Source organism: Erinaceus europaeus, chromosome 5 (assembly GCF_950295315.1).
Source record: "Erinaceus europaeus chromosome 5, mEriEur2.1, whole genome shotgun sequence".
NCBI lineage: Eukaryota > Metazoa > Chordata > Mammalia > Eulipotyphla > Erinaceidae > Erinaceus > Erinaceus europaeus.
In genome coordinates this window covers 13,033,621-13,053,109 of record NC_080166.1, presented here as the reverse complement: position 1 = coordinate 13,053,109, position 19,489 = coordinate 13,033,621, and the positions used below count along the sequence as shown (strand labels likewise).

Below are 19,489 nucleotides of genomic sequence, written 5' to 3'. Positions count from 1 at the left end.
ACTATTTCACCTTGTCAAATGCTAAAGGAATGCTGTTTCCAAGGAGGGAGGTGGGCAGCGGCACCTGGCAGCCAGAGCCTGAGAACAGAGCCGGGCCTCACCTGCCCGCCGCCCATCGCCTCCTGCAGGGGCAGCCGCACTCACCTGCCAGACCAGGTGCTCCTGGGCATCCGGTGTGGAGGACAGACAGACACTGAGCACCACGGTGTGGGAGGAGGCGGTGAGCACACTGGCGATGACGGCGTCCCGCATGTTGAAGGGTAGCATGGTGTAGACCACGAAGATGATGAAGAGGAAGAAGGAGACCTGCAGGCAGAGGAGAACGGCAGGAGTCACGCGAGGAGGCAGAGCCCCAAGGCAGGTGGCCTCTGCTACCTCCCGGGAAAGGGGTGCAGGGGACCTGGAAAAACCTTGTGATGACAAAACAGGACAGTCTGTGGGAGCGGCCCCCGGGGCTACAGCGGAGGAAGGGACGTTCGGGGGGATCTGCGTCTCCTTGAAGTGCCATGGCGTTATGACATGAGTGTCAGATGCATATTGGAAATTGCGTGCCCTGCATGTCACTGGAGAGAGCCCCGTGGGAGCTGGGCGACATGGTGGTGTCTTCTCTTTCTCTACGGCTCATGGGGTCCCCTCAGAGCTGTGCAGGGAGTTCCCGTGTGGGGCTGGGGTTTAAACCTAGGACCTCATGCCTGAAAGGCACAGGCTTTACCAACTGAGCTACCTCTTGCCCCCTGCCCCACTGCACTTTGAAAAACAGAGAATCGAACAAGGGGAAGACCTGAGACAGTGCTTAATCAAAGGCAACAGACCCACAGAAACAGGCTCGAAGTGGACACTGTGGTTCTCTAGACCATCACGGTCCAGCTCCTTCCTGTCTCAGGACTCTGCTATTCAGGGCAGTGCCCCCAAATCCCTCAGATGTCAGTGACGGCGAGAGAGGTCCCCACATTGCCAAGAGTGGCTTAAAAAATAAAGGCCCCTTGGAACATACCTAAAACAGACTTCCTAGCTTCTTCCTATGTGAAGACCCCTAATTTCATCCGCACTATTCCTACCTTTGGGCTTCTGTTTATTAAAAAAAACATTGTTCTGCTTTGTATCTTAATGCTGTTTAGTCACCAAGCTGCAGATGCTACCATGACACCATCCTGACCTCCCTGGGCAGACACCCTCACCCATGTGTCCTGGAGCCTCCCCTCCCCAGAGCCCTGCCCCACTAGGGACAGACAGACACAGGCTGGGGGTGTGGGTCCACCTGCCAACACCCATGTCCAGCGGAGAAGCAATGACAGAAGCCAGAACTCCCACCTTCTGCTCCCCATAAAGAATTTCTGTCCATATTCCCAAAGGGATAAAGAACAGGGAAGTTTCCAATGGAGGAGAGGGGACACGAAACTCTGATGGTGGGAACTGTGCAGAATTATACCCCCTCTTATCCTACAGTCTTGTTAATCATTATTAAATCACTAATAAATTAAAAATAAAAAGAAAGGAATTTTCCGATGTTTTCTCTCAAATAGAAGCTTCCTCAGCTGTGCTGACTCTGTGTTCTGACCTAGGATGTAAACTAGCATAACCAGCACATGACCAAGATTTGCTATGCGAACCTGAACTCTTCTGTGGAGAAACGCAGCCCCAGAGACCACCTGTGCTGGGGTGAGGCTAAGGGCCAGGGAAAGAGCCTCTAATTGAGCATGGTATCCATAGTCAGAAAGAGAGCTCCGTCTGTCATTCTCTCTCTCCAGCTAATGTCTGAAGGAAGGCAGGGAGTATTTCATGTAATGACTTAATTTTCAGAGCCATCAGTTTGGCTACAAATTGTAGGAGCGGTATCTTCCTGGGCAGAGTGTTAGATGTGGTTCCTATAACAATGTCTCTTGTTACTGCTTTTGGAAATAAGCAGAAATGCAAACATTGTGTAAAAAGAAAAAAAAAGAAAAACTAAATGGCCAAGGAAAACACAGAATATTTAAGCAGACTGTGTTGGGCTGACTGAGTTTCTGGAAAGTACGTTCTCAACCCAAAGACAGCATTTCTTCCTGGAATGTCATCATCCCCAAAGATTGGCAACTTCGGAAATAGGTCTTCTACAAACTAGGAACATGTAAATTGTCTTTTGCGGGTAACATAACAAGAAAACCATTTAGTCATAAATGTGTTCTAAGAAAAAAAAAAAAAAAAAAAAAAAAACCCTAAACTGTGCTAAGTGATATTTATGCTCCAGCATTTTCCTGCCTTGTCTCCTGACCAGAACTTCTGTAAGAGCCTCTTGAGTCACTGTCACATCTTCAAAAACATACATCTTGTCTATCACAATGGGCTATAGCCATCCTTTGGCTTCCTGGAAGACCCACAGTCATACCGATGTTTTATTATTATTATTATTATTATTATTTATTTACCAGAACACTTCATCTCTGGCTTATGATGGTGCCAGGGATTGAACTGGTACCTCAAAGTGGAGCACCCCTCCCCCCCACCGTAACATTCACTTTGCATAACCATTATGCTATCAGTGAATGTTAAGGCTTCCTTACCTTTGCTTTTTATCATGATTCTTTTTTTTCATGTTTTATTTTTCTCTCTTTCTCCCCATGTCGTCTTAGGAGGCCACATGTATGTACATGCCTACATCTGCCTGCATACATGTGCAAAAAGCACACACCCAAGCATGCATGTAGTCTCCATGTACGTTTAGACTAGACTAGAGAATCGATCCAGCCCACAGAAGGCCTGTCCTGCCTTTTGTTGAAAACCACCTCTTGGGGGTCGGCCTGTAGCGCAGCGGGTTAAGCACAGGTGGCGCAAAGCACAAGGACCGGAATAAGGATCCCGGTTCGAACCCCGGCTCCCCACCTGCAGGGGAGTCGCCTCACAAGCGGTGAAGCAGGTCTGCAGGTGTCTATCTTTCTCTCCCCCTCTCTGTCTTCCCCTCCTCTCTCCATTTCTCTCTGTCCTATCCAACAACGACATCAACAATAATAACTACAACAATAAAACAACAAGGGCAACAAAAAGGGAATAAATAAAGAAAGAAAGAAAGAAAAAAAAAGAAAAAGAAAACCACCTCTTCTAACAGATTGGAGGTGGGGGTCTGGGTCCACCTGTGAATGCCCATGTCCAGCAGAGAAGCAGTTACAGAAGCCAGAACTCCTTCTGAATTTGAAAAAGGAATTTGAAAAAGGTTCTGAATTCAGAACCTTCTGAATTTGAAAAAGGATTTGGTCCATCCTCCCAGAGGGGGAGAAATGTCAGGGGAAGACGACCAGAGGGCTCTGAGCCCCAACTCCATCAGGAGAGAGAAGAGGGGAAAAGGAAGGATACTCAGAAGTAGGTGTGACTTAGAAAGGAAGAGAAGGCAGGACCACAGAAAAATGGGCACATATATATATATATATATATATGATTTTGTTGCTTGTGTGTGTGTGTGTGTGTGTGTGTTTTCTGGACAAAGTCCTAGGAGAAGAATTTCTAACTAATAAGTGGAACTTAAGAATAAGGGAAAGTAAGGGAAAACATGAGGTGAAACTTGGACTGGGGTGGCATATTGCACCAAAGCAAAGGGCTCTGGGAAGGAGGAAGAGGGATAGGATGAAGAGACATTGAATCCTGCTGTATCTCTCAGACACCCATCAAGGGGAGATGCGAGGCCTTGCCTATGTGTTAAAGACTAGACTGTAAACCATTACTCTCTCAATAAAAAACAAATACACAGTTTTCTTTTTCCCTCTATAGCTTTCTTTGGCCAGGAATATGTCCACAGTGCCAGCTCTAGCTGAACAGCCTATGAACCCATTTCTTTAAATGCTAGATTATTAAGGAAATGAATGCATGTACTGTTCTCCGAGGGGGGGGGGAGGGCCAAGCCCCAGAGAGTGATGAGGAAGCCATGAGTCACTGGGTATCTTTCATTCTTCTCCTGGGAAAGTGATTCAGAATCAGGGAGATGGGTGATGGAATCAGAGGTAAAACAATAATTGTACTTGACTTTTTTTTGAGCTCCAAGGAAGTGGGAGGTATGTCATAAATTTTAAAGAGCTATAAAGAAAAGAATAATGGGATGTTAAAAAAAAATCCTGCCAGACATGAGGAACAGATTGTCTGCCTCGAACCCACAGCCTTCCTCGCCACGGTGCCATGATTCATGTGGTGCCTGCTTACCCTGTCCCGGTTCCTGTTCCTCCTCCTGATTCTCATCTACTGTGGGGTACTCATAAGCCAGGGGTGTCACCTGCCCTCCTCATTCCCATCAGAATCTGTTTAGACTCTGTATGATGCTAGGCATCATAGAGATGCTGTGGGTAAAACCCTCAGGCTTCATTCATCTTGTTCTGTGCAAGGGAATCATGATAAAGGTCTTCCTCTATCTTTAAAATTATTCTTACTATTTATCATTGGATAGAGACAGAGAAAAAGTGATAGGGAGGGGGAAATAAACAGGGTATGGTATTTTTGCCATGATTTTTTAAGATTTTCAGTCATGGGATTTTCCCTTTGAGTTAATTTTGCCTTACAAAACTATAACTGTCTCCAAAATACAATGTCCTATCTCTTCAAAATGTGTCCCCACACCTTGTCTCCTGACAGCATCAGTATCCCTCCACCAAAGTCTATTGGACCCCTTCATCCACCCCTGAGTTCTACCGTCCAAGTCTAAAGGCTTTTCTTCACTTGACTTTGTTAATAATATCCTTGCAAATGGTAGAAAGAAAAGATAAAGAAAGAACATTTCAAGCAACTAGAGACAAGAGCTATTATTTTACTTATTAAAGGAACTGCCATAAGACTATTAACTTGTTTCTTTTTTAATTCACTTATTCACTGATTTATTAGGTAGAGACACAGAGAAACTGAGGAGGAAAGAGAAGATAGAGAAAGAGACAGACAGAGAGACACTGCAGCACTGCTTCACCACTCACGAAGCTTTACCCCTGCAGGTGGAGACCAGGGGTCCGTTTATTTCTTAACAGAAAGTATATAGAATACAAAAGGCTAGACAGGGTTGACAGGACACATTCAAAGTTCTGAATGGAAATCATTGCCACCTAAGAATATGCCCTTGTTAATAATCAGGTTAAAACAAATGATGGGCAGCTTTTCAGACAAGCAACAGTTAAAGGAATTTACTACAACCAAACAGTCCTACAAGAAATACTAACAGTTCACATAAAAGGAAAATACTAAATGCCCCTTTTCAAGTGGCTCTGGAGTGTGGAGTCCACACTCCCCACTGAGCAAAGGCAGCACAAATAAGAGATCAGACGATTTCACCAGCCTATAGGCTAAGTGAGTAGAAAATACGAAATAGGTTATTACCAGCATAAGTCACTTGGGTTCCACGGTTGCTTGCTCTACTCCAGCTATGAAAACAGACACCTGATACAACCACTAATATCAGACGTGAGCTGCCACCATAATGAAGACGTGGAATATAGGTCATTGCTTCTGGGGCTGGCAATGGATTGTTAAGAGGATTAGAGGAGAATGCTAACCTGCTGGCAACGTAATTGGTGATTATTCTTCAGGGGAAGCCATTTGCCAAAAGTGTCCAGGCCTCCCAAGGTCTTCAAATTGTGTGAGAAAGTCTTTAGAGACAGCACAAGAACTGAGAAAAAGTGGAACATGCCCAGAAATAGCACTCAGCTTTTAGAAAGGATGCCACCCTACAGAAAATTGATCTACTGTGAACCTCAAAATATTTTATATGCAGGTTGTTTGATAAGTACTTTTGTATCTTAGCACTGATGAAAAAAAATTAGAGGCTGAGGGGTTAAGTTTTCTTTTTTCTCCAAGGTGAAAGTAGCATAAAAACAAAGTACAGAATGCAAGTTCAGACCTACAGGGATGTAGAGGTTACTTAGGCTCATATGCTGAATATGGGGCCCAGATCAAATCAATGAGGTTTACAGTCAAGAATATTTATACACTTTCCCCATATTTGGGAGCTACCCTCTTCCCTGATCCAGCTTTCTAGCCCTTTTCCCAGCCATGACATCATCTCCCCAGATAATAACTTGGGTCCACCTGCATATCAGAGGTCAGGCTCAGGCAAAAACTAGTAGTTATGGGCCCTTTGGAATATATCTAAAATAGACCTACTAGCTATTTCCAAAATGGAGACCCCAAACGTTCAACTGCAGTATTCCAGCCCTTAGGTTCATGATTAATCAACAGTTTGTTTGGCTTTATAAGTTAACTCTTTTTCAGCCAATAGGTTCCAGATGCTACCATAATGCCAACCTGACTTCCCTGGACAGACAACCCCACCATTGTGTCCTTGAGCTCCGCTTCCTCAGAGCCCTGCCCCACTAGGGAAACAGAGAGACTGGCTGGGAGTATGGATCCACCAGTCAACGTTGGCCCATGTTTAGCAGGGAAGCAATTACAGAAGCCAGATCTCCTACCTTCTGCATCCCATAATGACCCTGATCCATACTCCCAGAGGGATAGAGAATAGGAAAGCTATCAGGGGAGGGGATGGGATCTGGAGCTCTGGTGGTGGGAACTGTACCCCTCTTATCCTATGGTCTTGTCAGTGTGTCCATCTTATAAATAAATACATTTAAAAAATACCCAACATTAAACAGATTTCAAATAAAAAACCAAGTACAGTCTGCAGAAGCTAAGACATTATTCTGCTATCATCTCTGAAGGTGACCATTCACACAAAAGGAGGATCTTTCTGCACTGGGTGAATTAAAGTTACTCAAGATAAAAATGATGTTGGAGATGTGATCATGCCAATATCACTTACCTTCTTCTCATTCTTTATTTTGGGAGAGGAAAGGGTGGAAAGGGAAAGATGGGAGGCGAGAGAGAAACCCCAGGACTGTTCCAGCACTCATGTAGACCCAGGGCCATTCCCAGGAACCCCAGGTGGTGCTGGGGCTCCAAGTTAGGACCTGGTGCATGGCAAGTCACAGATTCTATAGGATTAGTCATGTCCCGATCCCTCCCCAAAACATCTCAATCCAACGCCAGAAACTCAGCTTCCTTTAACAATGTTTTATTTGTCCATCACACACAAAGAGAGTAAACAGCAAGTTCATTTGGTAGCAATCGGGCCAGTAAGGTTTACTATAAAATCTCTACTTTTTTTCTAGCTGTATGATTAGGAGACAATAATCACCCTTTGCAGATGTTCTCAGTTATTTTTTTGTTTCAGAAGGTGGTAAGCAGCTTTCTACCTTCTGTCCTTGGACTTTTATCCCAGTGGTGTCTGAATGTTTTCATTTCTCAATGTGACTCCCTTTCTAAAGCTCCAGAGAGGCACACATGCAGCCTCCAGGTACAACGCAGGGCCTGGCAAAGAAGACCGGCTGATCCTTCTCTCTGAGGTAAGCTGCAGAAACTGCACGAACCCTCCCCACTGCAATTAGAAGAGCCTCACTTCCACAGCCACCCAGATTGTAGTTATGTAATGCACTGCCTTGAAATCTTACATTTATTCTGAGCTCACCTGCTCTAAGAAAAGCAAACAGGCGTGTCTCTTCTCCAGCTCGTGCCACCAAACAGACAAGCTCTTCCACTCCTGGTCATCACAGAGAGAACTGAAACTAAGAGTGTCCTGACAGTGACGGAAAGGACCAATCACCTAACACAGCATGTTAAGCGGGGGGCCTGAGCACTGCTTGTTTGGGCATTAGGAACATAAAGCACAGGGCTGGGGAGACAGCATAATGGTTGGCAAAAAGACTCCCACGCCCGATGCTCTGAAGGCCCACATCCAGTCCCCAGCACCACCATAAACCAGAACTGAGTAGTGTGCAAGCAACTATTGTTCATTAAAAATAATGAAATATCGGGTTCAAGACCCCCTCCCCCTGCTTCCCACCTGCAGGGGAGTTGCTTCACAAGCAGTAAAGCAGGTCTGAAGGTGTCTCTCCCTCTCTGTCTTCACCCCCCCCTCGATTTCTCTCTGTCCTATCCAACAACAACAACGCCAATGGCAACAATAACAACAACAAGGGCAACAAAATGGGGGGGGGAATCCAGGAGCAGTGGATTCATACCGCAAGCACCAAGCCCCAGCAATAACCCTGGAGGCAAATAACAATAATGATAATAAAATAATAAAATAATTTAAAGATTAAGTACAGCCTTAATTTGTTAAATGTATATCTTTATCTTTCCATTTCAACGATAGTTATTTAACTCTGGGTTAGCTTCTTTCTCCTAAGAGACTACAATAAGGAGATCTTCCTTGCTAGTTTTCAATATAATAGTAGCAAGTATTCAATGTCTCTGTGTTTTGAACCTTTAAATCCTGGACTTTTTTGTAAAAAATAATAGTAATACACTCAAATATTTTACCATATATATTTTTTTTCTGATAGAGGCAGAGGAAAATTTAAAGGGAAGGGGAAAAAGCAAAGGAAGAGAGAGTGAGACCTACAGCACTTTTTCACAGCTTGTGAAGCTTCGCCTCTGAGGGTGGAGACTGGGGGCTTGAACCTGCATCCTTCCACGCAGTAATGCATAGACTTCACCAGGTGCTCCACTCCCAGGTCCCTTCTCTGCAACATCTCATGTCAATGAAATAGCTATTTTATCCTAGGGAACATGACCTTATTTACTTTGTCTTATTTTTTGGCAGTACTCCGACTATTAAGACACTTTTTTGAAGGCTTGGCACCATGTTGGGCTGAACCCATGGCTAATGAGCCGTGTCAGAGGCAGGCTTCTCCTTACTTCTATTTATATGAAAGAAATCCAGCCGTACGAAGCCACTTGGGAAAGAAGTGATCACTCCCTCAATGACAGGTAGGCTCTGTGAAGAAACAGTGTCCTGGAAAATCACTTTGAGGAATGTCAATTTAGAAGTAAGTGCAAAAAAAAAGAGTAAGGCCCTCATTAAAAATATCTTATGTAAAAGAGCTTTTATTTATATACACTGGGTATTTATGAATATTCATGACCATATTCTTTTGAAACTTTCTATTTATTTAATTTGAAAGGCCAGCACTTTGGAGGAGAAAAACTCATGCAGGGAAAATGAGTGAATTATTCATCTGAAAACAAGCACTGTGTGGGGATTCTTAAGTAGTTGTGTCTTCATTCGGGTAGAAAACCCTACTTGCACATGGGGCCCTTCCCACAGAAAACTCTAAGTCCTTTTTTATTTAAAAATGGTATTGATGAGAGAAAGAGAAAGAGGTGGAGAAGCAGAACGCCACCCAGGCAAACGCAGTGCTAGGAACGGAACTCAGGACTGATGTGGGCAATTCCTGCGCTGAACCACTGAGCCGCCTCCCTAACCCCAAGACCTGAAATCTTTTTCTTTTTTTCTGATTTCTTGTTTTCAGTAAGCAGTTTGCTACACGGCTTAAGATGACAGTGTCTAGTTCCACGCCACAGCCACCACCAAAGCCCCGTATCCTCACCCTCCCAAAGAGAACCAGCAGGGTTCTCACAAGTGTCACAAATGCTTTGCTTGCTTCGGTTCTGTTGGTTTGCTTTTGGCTCATGTAAACCAGATCTCTAGATGCCACGTCTGAGCGAAAACACCTAGCAGTTGTCTTTCATCTCTTTACTTATTTCGCTAAGCACAATCACCTCCAGTTCCATCCATTTTGTCCCAAAGGACACAATATCTTTTTTGATGGTAGAGTAGTATTCCACAGAGTCTCTGTCCCATGACTTCTCTAGTCAGTCATCTGTTGATGGGAATTTAGGCTGCTTGTCCTCTCTGGCTGTTGGGAATAACGCAGCTGTGAACACGGGGGTACATGTGTCCCTTCTAATTAGTGCCTGAGTGGCTACTGGATAAATGGCTTTTTTCTCTTGCTTTGAGGAGGTCTCAAGGGGGAGGTCACATCTCCTTGAACAATAAAGCAGAGTGTTTTCAGTGTCTGTGGTAGCCGGGACTCAACTCCCTGTTCATCTCCTTTCATTATTCTTGTCTGCACAGAGATGCAAAGGCCTGAGCCAGAACCTTTATAGCACATTTATAGGGGCCCGTGGCCTGCACATTTATAGGGGCCCGTGGTCTGCACATTTATAGGGGCCCGTGGCCTGCACATTTATAGGGCCCGTGGCCTGCACATTTATAGGGGTCCGTGGCCTGCACATTTATAGGGCCCGTGGCCTGCACATTTATAGGGGTCCGTGGCCTGCACATTTATAGGGGCCCGTGGCCTGCACATTTATAGGGGCCCGTGGCCTGCACATTTATAAAAGCCCATGGCCTGCACATTTATAGGGTCCATGGCCTGCACATTTATAGGGCCCATGGCCTGCACATTTATAAAAGCCCATGGCCTGCACATTTATAGGGTCCATGACCTGTACATTTATAGGGTCCATGGCCTGCACATTTATAGGGTCCATGGCCTGCACATTTATAGGGGCCCATGGCCTGCACATTTATAAAAGCCCATGGCCTGCACATTTATAGGGTCCATGGCCTGCACATTTATAGGGCCCAGGGCCTGCACATTTATAAAAGCCCATGGCCTGCACATTTATAGGGTCCATGACCTGTACATTTATAGGGTCCATGGCCTACACATTTATAGGGTCCATGGCCTGCACATTTATAGGGGCCCATGGCCTGCACATTTATAGGGCCCGTGGCCTGCACATTTATAGGGGTCCATGGCCTGCACATTTATAGGGTCCATGGCCTGCACATTTATAGGGGCCCATGGCCTGCACATTTATAGGGGTGGGTGGCCTGCACATTTATAGGGGCCCGTGGCCTGCACATTTATAGGGGCGGGTGGCCTGCACATTTATAGAGGCCCATGGCCTGCACATTTATAGGGGCCCGTGGCCTGCACATTTATAGGGGCGGGTGGCCTGCACATTTATAGAGGCCCGTGGCCTGCACATTTATAGAAGCCCATGGCCTGCACATTTATAGGGGCCCGTGGCCTGTACAGAATGTCGCCCGGGGAGACTTCACAGGCTCCAAGGATTAAATTCCAGTTCACACTGACCGCACCGCTATACCACTTAGTTTTTAATTCTGTTTTCATTTTTAAGATCCATTCATTCATTCGTGAGCAAGACAGAGAAAGATCCAGAGAACTGCTGTCATAGTGTGTGATAGGGGACGGGACTCTCTACCCTGCACATACAAGCTCCGCATTCTACCATGGAGCCACTTCCTGAGCCATTTTTTATGTTCTTACAAGAAAGAGGAGGGAGAGACATCAAAGACCTCCCAGAAACTTCACGGAAGTTCATCTACGCCGATGACATCTGCTGTGCAACTCAGGCATCCAAGTTCGATATCCTCGAGGAAACACTCACGAAAGAGATGTCTCTGATATCTGATTACTGTAAAAAATGGTGACTAATCCCTAGCACTGCAAAAACAGTATCATCTGTTTTCCATATACACCATGACTCGGCCTCTCGTGAGCTTAATGTGCAGCTTGGCGATACGAGAATCCGGTATGAAGCCCAGCCAGTCTATCTTGGTGTTACTCTCGATCGCACCCTGTCATTTCACGAACATCTCATAAAAACTGCAGCAAAGGTGGGCGCGAGGAATAACATCATTGCAAGACTGGCCAGCTCCTCATGGGGTGCGAGTGCTTCCACACTACGATCATCATCTCTGGCATTATGCTATTCCACTGCAGAATACTGTGCCCCAGTATGGTTCCGTAGCCCCCATGTCCACTTGGTCGATTCCAAATTATATTCCTCCATGAGGATAATTTCTGGAACCATCCGTTCCACCCCGGTTCCATGGCTGCCAGTTCTTAGCAACATCGCCCCGCCAGATATTCGTCGGGGATGCAGCATCATCTAAGTTCATTTCCCACGTCTACGCTCGACCGGACCTGCCAATATACGCGGATATCTTCGCCCACCCTGTCCAACGCTTGACGTCTCGTCACCCAATCTGGACCCCTACGCCTACACTGAACTTCTCTGTTCCAGTCTCTTGGAAACAGAGCTGGCAGTCAGCTGAGGTCAAGAACAAACACCTCATCACAGACCCCTGCGAGCGTCAACCCGGCTTTGACCTAGCACGTTATGACTGGGCCCTCCTCAATTGCTATCGAACAGGCCATGGCCGGTGCGCCGCTATGTTCCATCGCTGGGGAGCCAGAGATGACCCGAACTGCCCCTGCGGCTCCAGACAGACTATGACCCACATAGTCAACGACTGCCCCCTCTCCAGATTCAAAGGAGGTCTCGAAACTTTACATCAGGCTCAACCTGACGCTGTTGACTGGCTACGGAAGAAGGGCAAACGCTAGAAGAAGAAAAGGGCTCCCCCACCCACAGCGCTGGTCAGAGCGTGAGTTCAGGTGACGGCGATCAAACCCAGGGCCCCACAGAAGATAAAACACCCATCTCTCCTCCGCGTCACCTCCTGGGCCATTTTTTATATTCTATTTTTTTTATCAAAGGGATTAATAGTTTGCCACTGACAGTGAATAAAGTTGTTGGTACATGTGTACAACTTCTCACTTTTTTGCAAAACACTCCAAGGTCCCACGTAGGTCTTCCTCTACCTCTGCACACCAAGACCTAAAGCCCCCACCCGCCCTGACTCCAACATTCTTTCATGACCAAAATACTGACAAATGGGAAGAGATGACTAATTACTCAAGACAGTAATACATATGCAGCAAGACAGCCCATATACAGCTAACCTACGGCCAACCTCATACTCAGTGGTGAAAAACTGGAAGCATTTCCCCTCAGATCAGGTACTAGACAGGGCTGCCCACTATCACCATGACTATTCAACATAGTGTTGGAAGCCTTGCCATTGTCCCCTGTGGTGGGGGAAGAAGACACATTGGCTGAAGAATCTGGTAAACTCTTCAGTATCAGAGGGAAACGGGCGATTAAACATCTTGTCAAGGACTGTCTTGCAAGCCAACATTTCCCCAATAGATTTATCTGTTGTGTGTGGGGGGGGCGGGGAACAGGGCTGACAAAACAGCCCACCTGGACAGTATGCCTGCACTGTCCTGCAGAAACCCATGCGTAAGCCAACTTGACACTCTTGTGTCTTTCAGTCAGTCTCTCCCTCTCCCTATCACTCCTGGAGAGAAAAGAAACCCTGGTGTTTTATTCTTTTCTTTTAGTAAGTCATTGGGATGCATTGGATTGACCTTCTCATGGTGCATCCCGTGAGTCCCCATTCACTGGGGAAACTGACGATCCTTCCTAGCCGACTGAATCCACATGGATCCCAGTCACTTTCAAAGCCGGCAACAAGCAGCTCCTGACAGCTTTCAACCTGACGCTGTTGACTGGCTATGGAAGAAGGGCAAACGCTAGAAGAAGAAGAAGTAAGTCATTTCTACTTTGATTCTTCTTTCCTTCCCTCAAGACCCATCCAGGCAACATTCTTTTCCTCTCTTAAAAATAAAAAATGAAAAAGGAGTCAGCATTTCGATCCAACGAAGTTCAGACCAAATCTCTCTCCCCCTCGCGTGTGTGTGCGTGTGTGAGTGTGTGTGTGTGTGTGTGTGTGTGTGTGTGTGTGTGTGTGTGAATTTATCCTTGTTACATCTTGGGCTGGTAAAGCCTTCTCCCATTTGGTGTGGCTTCCTGATTCTGCTAGGCATGGCCTCTCTATCTAGCTCTGCTGATGGTGGCCAACTGAAAAGGTGTTTGTTAGTTTCTGTGTCCTTGTCAGGCATTCCAGTGTTGCCTTTGATCTCTTTGTTGAAGTGAGTGTGTCCAGAAGGGCGTATGGATACGCTTAACCTGTGTAAGTCCACAAGGGGATCCTGACACCAGAGATTCTAAACTCCTGCTCACATCCCCTCAGAGGGTTAGCTGCCGCAGTTCTGGAAAGCTTAGTTCATCTCCCACTGACTTGAAGTGACACGTACATACTTGTGACTATTTCTGTTCTACCCATCTGTCTATTTTTATGTTGGTAGACTAATCTTTTAATTATTATAACATTCACACATTCTGATATCCCCAAACTCCAAGTCACCATCTCTGGAACTCCTTTCTCTACCTTCCTTGGTTATTTTTGTCCATGTACCTAATCTATTTCAGTACTAATATTAGTGACTTGGGATTAATTCTCCTTTCTTGTGTGCATTTGACTTGAAATTAAACACAGGACACTTGGAATTAAATACTGGAAATGTCCGCCTGAGAATATTCTAAACTTTGATTCTTCTCTTATGACACCAGCTGAAGTCTTAGTTGTGTTGTAAGAGATTCTTAACATTTCTTCTTATGTTCATCCTTTTGTAGATTATTACCTGCAACACTGATTTCTTCCCAGATAAGTTAGTGTTGGCACAATAGAATTTGGTGCTGGGGCTTGTCACTTTTTTTTTTCTACTTGTACATTCAAATGCACTTAAAACTTTCTAAATGAACTTATAGGAAACTGATTACTGAATTTCTCTATTAATGATAATGGTGCCAGGGAGCCAGGCAGTGGTACACCCAGTTAAGTGCACATAGTACCAAGCACAAGGACCCAGGTTCAAGTCCTGCTCCCTACCTGCAGGAGGGATGCTTCACAAACAGTGAAGCAGGTCTGCAGGTGTCTCTCTTTCTCTCTCCCTCTTTATCTCCCCCACCCCCTCTCAATTTATCTCTGTCTTGTCCAATAAAATGTTAAAATGGCTGCCAGGAGCAGGGGATTCATGGTGCAGACACTGAGCCCCAACGATAACCCTGGAGGAAGGAAAAAAAAAAAGAGAGAAAAAAATGAAGGGAGCCAGGTGGTGGTGCAGCGGGTTAAGTACACATGGCGTGAAGCGCAAAGACCCAAGGATCCTGGTTCGAGCCCCTGGCTCCACACCTGTGTGGGCGGGGGGGGGGGGGTCACTTCACAGGTGGTGAAGCAGGTCTGCAGGTGTCTTTCTCTCCCCCTCTCTGTCTTCCTCTCGTCTCTCCATTTCTCTCTGTCCTATCCAACAATGACGACATCAATGACGACAACAATAACTACAACAATGATGATAAACAACAAGGACAACAAAAGGGGAAAAAATAAGAAAAAAAAAAGATAATGGTGCCCAATAGTTTCTCAAAAGGTATTAATAATAAAGAAATTGCGGAGTGTTTACTATTCGCCAACTACCATACAGCAAGTACCTTAGCCAGGCGGCAGTGCATGACCACCAGACATCTAACTGACTGTCCGGTGCCTACTGCCAGCGCTGCCAGTCAGCTACCCACATGTCTCTTTCTCTAGTTGCCTCTTGATTTCTTAATCTATTGCCATCTGGCCTTTAGCAAAGAATGCTTTAAGCAAAGAATGCTCTTTCTGTACCCAAAAATCATGGAGTTAATTAAAAATAAAAACTTGAAAATCTACTGAGAAAATGTCATCTTTAATTCTTAATTTGTAAAGTTCAAACATATACTCACGTTTTAGTCCTGGACTATGCTTCTGTTCAACGAAAAAATAATCTGTCCGTGCCTCCCAGTATCTGCCCCTATCAGAGGTAAGTTACCCCTGGAGAATGTGTGCCCATGTTTCAGTAGTAAGGAGAGAAACTGCTTTGACAAATGTAATCATCTTTATGTGACTGTGCTCTATTTTTCTGAAGTGAGTGAATCTTTTCCACTGATGAACTAAATAGTTGACTGCAAAAGACTCTAAATCTATTTATAAACTAAGTAAATGATAAACTACTTCAGGAACTAGTTTTTAAAAAAAATTATTTAAAAAAGGAGACATTAACAAAACCATAGGATAAGAGGGGTACAGCTCCACCACCGGAACTCCCATCCCCTCCCCTGATAGTTTTCCTGTTCTTTATACCTCTGGGAGTATGGACCCAGGGTCACTATGGGGTGCAGAAAGTGGAAGGTCTGGCTTCTGTAACTGCTTCCCCACTGAACATGGGTGTTGACAGGTGGATCCATACTCCCAGTCTGTCTCTGTCTTTCCCTAGTGGGGCAAGGCTCTGGGGAACCAGAGCTCCAAGACACATTGGTGGGGAGTGAGTGAGGGACGTGTAATAGGAAGTAGGTGAGGAGGGTATCTAAGTCTAAGTAGACACTATTTCATTATGAACTTCATACTGACTCACTGCAGACTATTGTGTATTTTTGCTTTCAGTATATATTTTGCCCTAATTTATGGATACATGTGAACATATGCCAAATGCTTAAAAAAAAAAAAAGATCTATCATATCAACAGAGGAGAGACATATTAAAGGACCAGGCAGTGCCACATTCACTGGAGTGCACACACTAGACCACATGGTCCTGAGTTCTAGCCCCTGGTCCCCATAGGCAAGACGGAAGCTTCACAAGTGGTGAAGCAGACCAGCATGTGTCTTATCTCCTCTCTCTCCCTCTTCCTCTTCCCCCTCAATATCTCTGATTCTATCCAAAATTAATTTAAAAAAATGAATTTACTTTAAAAACCCATTATTTTTCACAAGATTAAAAAAAAATGTAATAAATACATTCAGTTTAGTCCTTTCTTGTATGAAGCACCTGCCATCTCTTGTCAATGTGTGTGCTCTGTTACATTTCCTAAGATCAAAACAGCATTGCAGATGTTAAGGACCATTCCAGTATCAATTTCCAAAAACAATTCATTTATCCAACTTCAGTGTTCACGAAATGATTCAAGGATTCTTTTTTCTTCTCAGTATTTAGTTTTTCATTTTAAATAAATATATATATATATTTTATTAGTGGGTAGAGATAGATGTTCTGTGTGTACAAACTACTGTGTTTACTGTTGACTGTAAAACAGTAATCCCTCAATAAAGAAATAAAAGATAGATGATAGACTGATAGACAGACAGTGTGAGAGAAAAGGGGAAGGAGAGAGACCACCACACTGGAGCGTGCCCAGTGCCGCGGCCTCATATGTGGAGCTGGGGCTTTTGCATCTGAGCTACATGTGAATGAAGACGCACACTAGATGTGACGCGCTAGCTCTCTGCTTCCAGACTTACCTTACTTTAATGAGGGAGAGTAAGACCAGTGCTTTACTCACCTCTGGCTCATGGCAGAGGCAAGGATTGCACCTCTGGTCTCCAGACACCAAAGCCTAATGCTCAGCTGCTGAGTGATGTCCCCACTCTCCCAAGTTCAACTCTGATGTGGTTACAGCAGTGGACACATTTGTCAGGCCTGACCCAGTGAGTACTTGAAGTGAGTGTGGTGTGTCATATATCAAGTTGATTAAAAAAGTTATATGACCGGAGTCAGGCGGTAACACAGCGGGTTAAATGCATGTGGTGCGAAGCACAAGGACTGATGGAAGGATCCTGGTTTTCGAGCCCCCAGCTCCCCACCTGCAGGGGAGTCACTTCACAGGCAGTGAAGCAGGTCTGCAGGTGTCTGTCTTTCTCTCCCCCTCTGTGTCTTCCCCTCCTCTCTCCATTATCTCTGTCCTATCCAACAATGAGGACATCAATAACTACAACAACAATAAAAAAAAAAAACAAGGGCCACAAAAGGGAAAATAAACAAATATATATATATATATAATTTATATGACAAAAATATTTTTATTTATTTATTATTGGATAGAGATAGAGAGAAATTCAGAGGGGAGGGAGGAGGGAGAGAGAGAGAGAGAGAGGGACAGAGAGAGAGAGAAACAGAGAAACAGAGAGACACCTGCAGCCCTGCTTAACCACTTAAGACGCTGTCCTGCTGCAGGTGGAGACCAGGGGCTTGAACCTGGGTCCCAGAGCACTGTAATGTATGCACTAAACCAGGTGCGACACTGCCTGGCCCCCCGTTTTTCTTTTTTCTATTATTTTTTAGAAATTCTTTGACACTGGCTTGCAATCAAAGATGTTATTAGTCTAGTTTCATACACACACACACACACGTCCATATTTTACATTCTCACCAGCGGAGTAACAATTCCTTCCTCTCCACATCTCCACTCAGGACATCTCCTGCTCTACAAACTAGGCCATTCTCCCAAGTGTGAGACGAGAGCTCACCATGGTGTCCTTGGCATTCCTCGAATGACAGGTGACCTGGCACGTTTTTTTCCTTTGTCTAGGACGTTCTCGATGTCTTCTTTAGACAGAACCTGGGGGTGTGTGGTGGGACTTAGTTTCATCCAATGTCGGTATGAAACATTCCTGAAGCCAGAGAGCTTTGTAAAAATTAACGCTGCCGACCAGCGTAAAGATCCCAGTTCGAGCCCCGACTCCCCACCTGCAGGGGAGTCACTTCACAGGCGGTGAAGCAGGTCTGCAGGTGTCTGTCTTTCTCTCCTCTCTGTCTTCCCCTCCTCTCTCCATTTCTCTCTGTCCTATCCAACAATAACAACATCAATAAGCACAATAATGTTAAAACAACAAGGGCAACAAAAGGGAAAATAAATAAATATAATAAATAAATAAATAATAACGCTGCCTCGCTAACAGAAGCATGAAAAAGAACACCTCTACACAGGTCTCCTTGACACTCATATAAATGAGCTTCCTGGCACTTAACCAAAAAGAGGGAGACGTTTCCCACGCTGAGTGTGACTCCTTTCCCATTAAACGTGTGTGTGTGTGTGTGTGTGTGTGTGTGTGTGTGTGTGTGTTTTTAACATGACACAGATGTGCTGGCAGCTGCATGTGCCCCAAACTGGCTCCAACAGCAGACTAGAGCAGACGTGTCCAGCAGGGCATAGTGTGGGCTTGACTGGCCTCGAGGGAAGACGGAAGGGTAGGAGGATGGGCTGAATGTAAACAGTAAATAGAAGGGGGAGGTGGGTGGTAGTGCACCTGGTTGAACACATATGATACAACGGGCAAGGACCTGGGTTCGAGCCCCTGCTCCCCACCTGCTGGAGGAAAGCTTCACAAGTGGTGAAGCAAGGCTGTAGGTGTCTGTCTCTCTCCCTATCTTCCCCTTCCCTCTAGATTTCTGGCTGTCTCTGTCCAATAAATAAATATAATTTTTTAAAAAAGAAAGAAAGGAAGAGAAAGAAAGAAAGGAAGGAAGGAAGGAAGGAAGGAAGGAAGGAAGGAAGGAAGGAAGGAAGGAAGAAAGAGAAAGGATGGGAGAGCAGAGAGGGACACCGGGTCAGTTGTCGCTGACGTGTTCCTTTCAGTACAGGCCACTGGCACATCCTGGGGAGCAGTGCACAGCTGCCAAGTCTGGAGTGCTGGCAGGGTGGCCTTTTCTCACTGCCTGGGGCCAAGCCCAGCTCCAAGGGCTGGTAGCTGAAGTCTGCTCTGGCCAACAGAAGGCCAGCTTCCCCGAGGGAAAAGCAGCTAGCTGTGCACAGCGAGACCCTCACCCCCGTCTGCATCCCTGAAAGGACTCCTGTGCCCTCAGTGGCACAGCCCCTGCTCCTGAGCGTGATGGAGCTCCTGGCTGGCACAGGGCCCGGTGGCCTAGGGCTCAGTGAGCCTCCTTACGGACCCGGCAGACAGAATGTGCTAATTAGATCGAGGAAGACAACAAGACAACACATCCTGCTATTCTTGTTTGTTTCTAAAAAGCTCATTTTGATGATTCCAAGTGGAAATTAACAATCACGCAAAAAAGAGAAGGATTCAAAATAGACAAAGTTTGTGTCAATAAAAAGGACAAGACCGGGAAGCC

At 45.4% G+C, this 19,489-nt stretch overlaps 1 protein-coding gene across 5 annotated transcripts in view; it reads right to left on the bottom strand.

The window, feature by feature from the left end:
• ADCY2 (adenylate cyclase 2) overlaps positions 1-19,489 on the bottom strand; it is a 289,600-nt gene that overhangs the window by 195,829 nt on the left and 74,282 nt on the right. For 4 of the 5 annotated variants that reach the window (XM_060191138.1, XM_060191139.1, XM_060191141.1 and 1 more), the window contains one exon: positions 145-306. The exons of the other annotated variant lie outside the window; for it this stretch is intronic. In XM_060191138.1, coding sequence (XP_060047121.1) covers positions 145-306 — 162 coding nt within the window. The remainder of the gene's footprint in view (positions 1-144; positions 307-19,489) is intronic. 5 annotated transcript variants of the gene reach the window in all.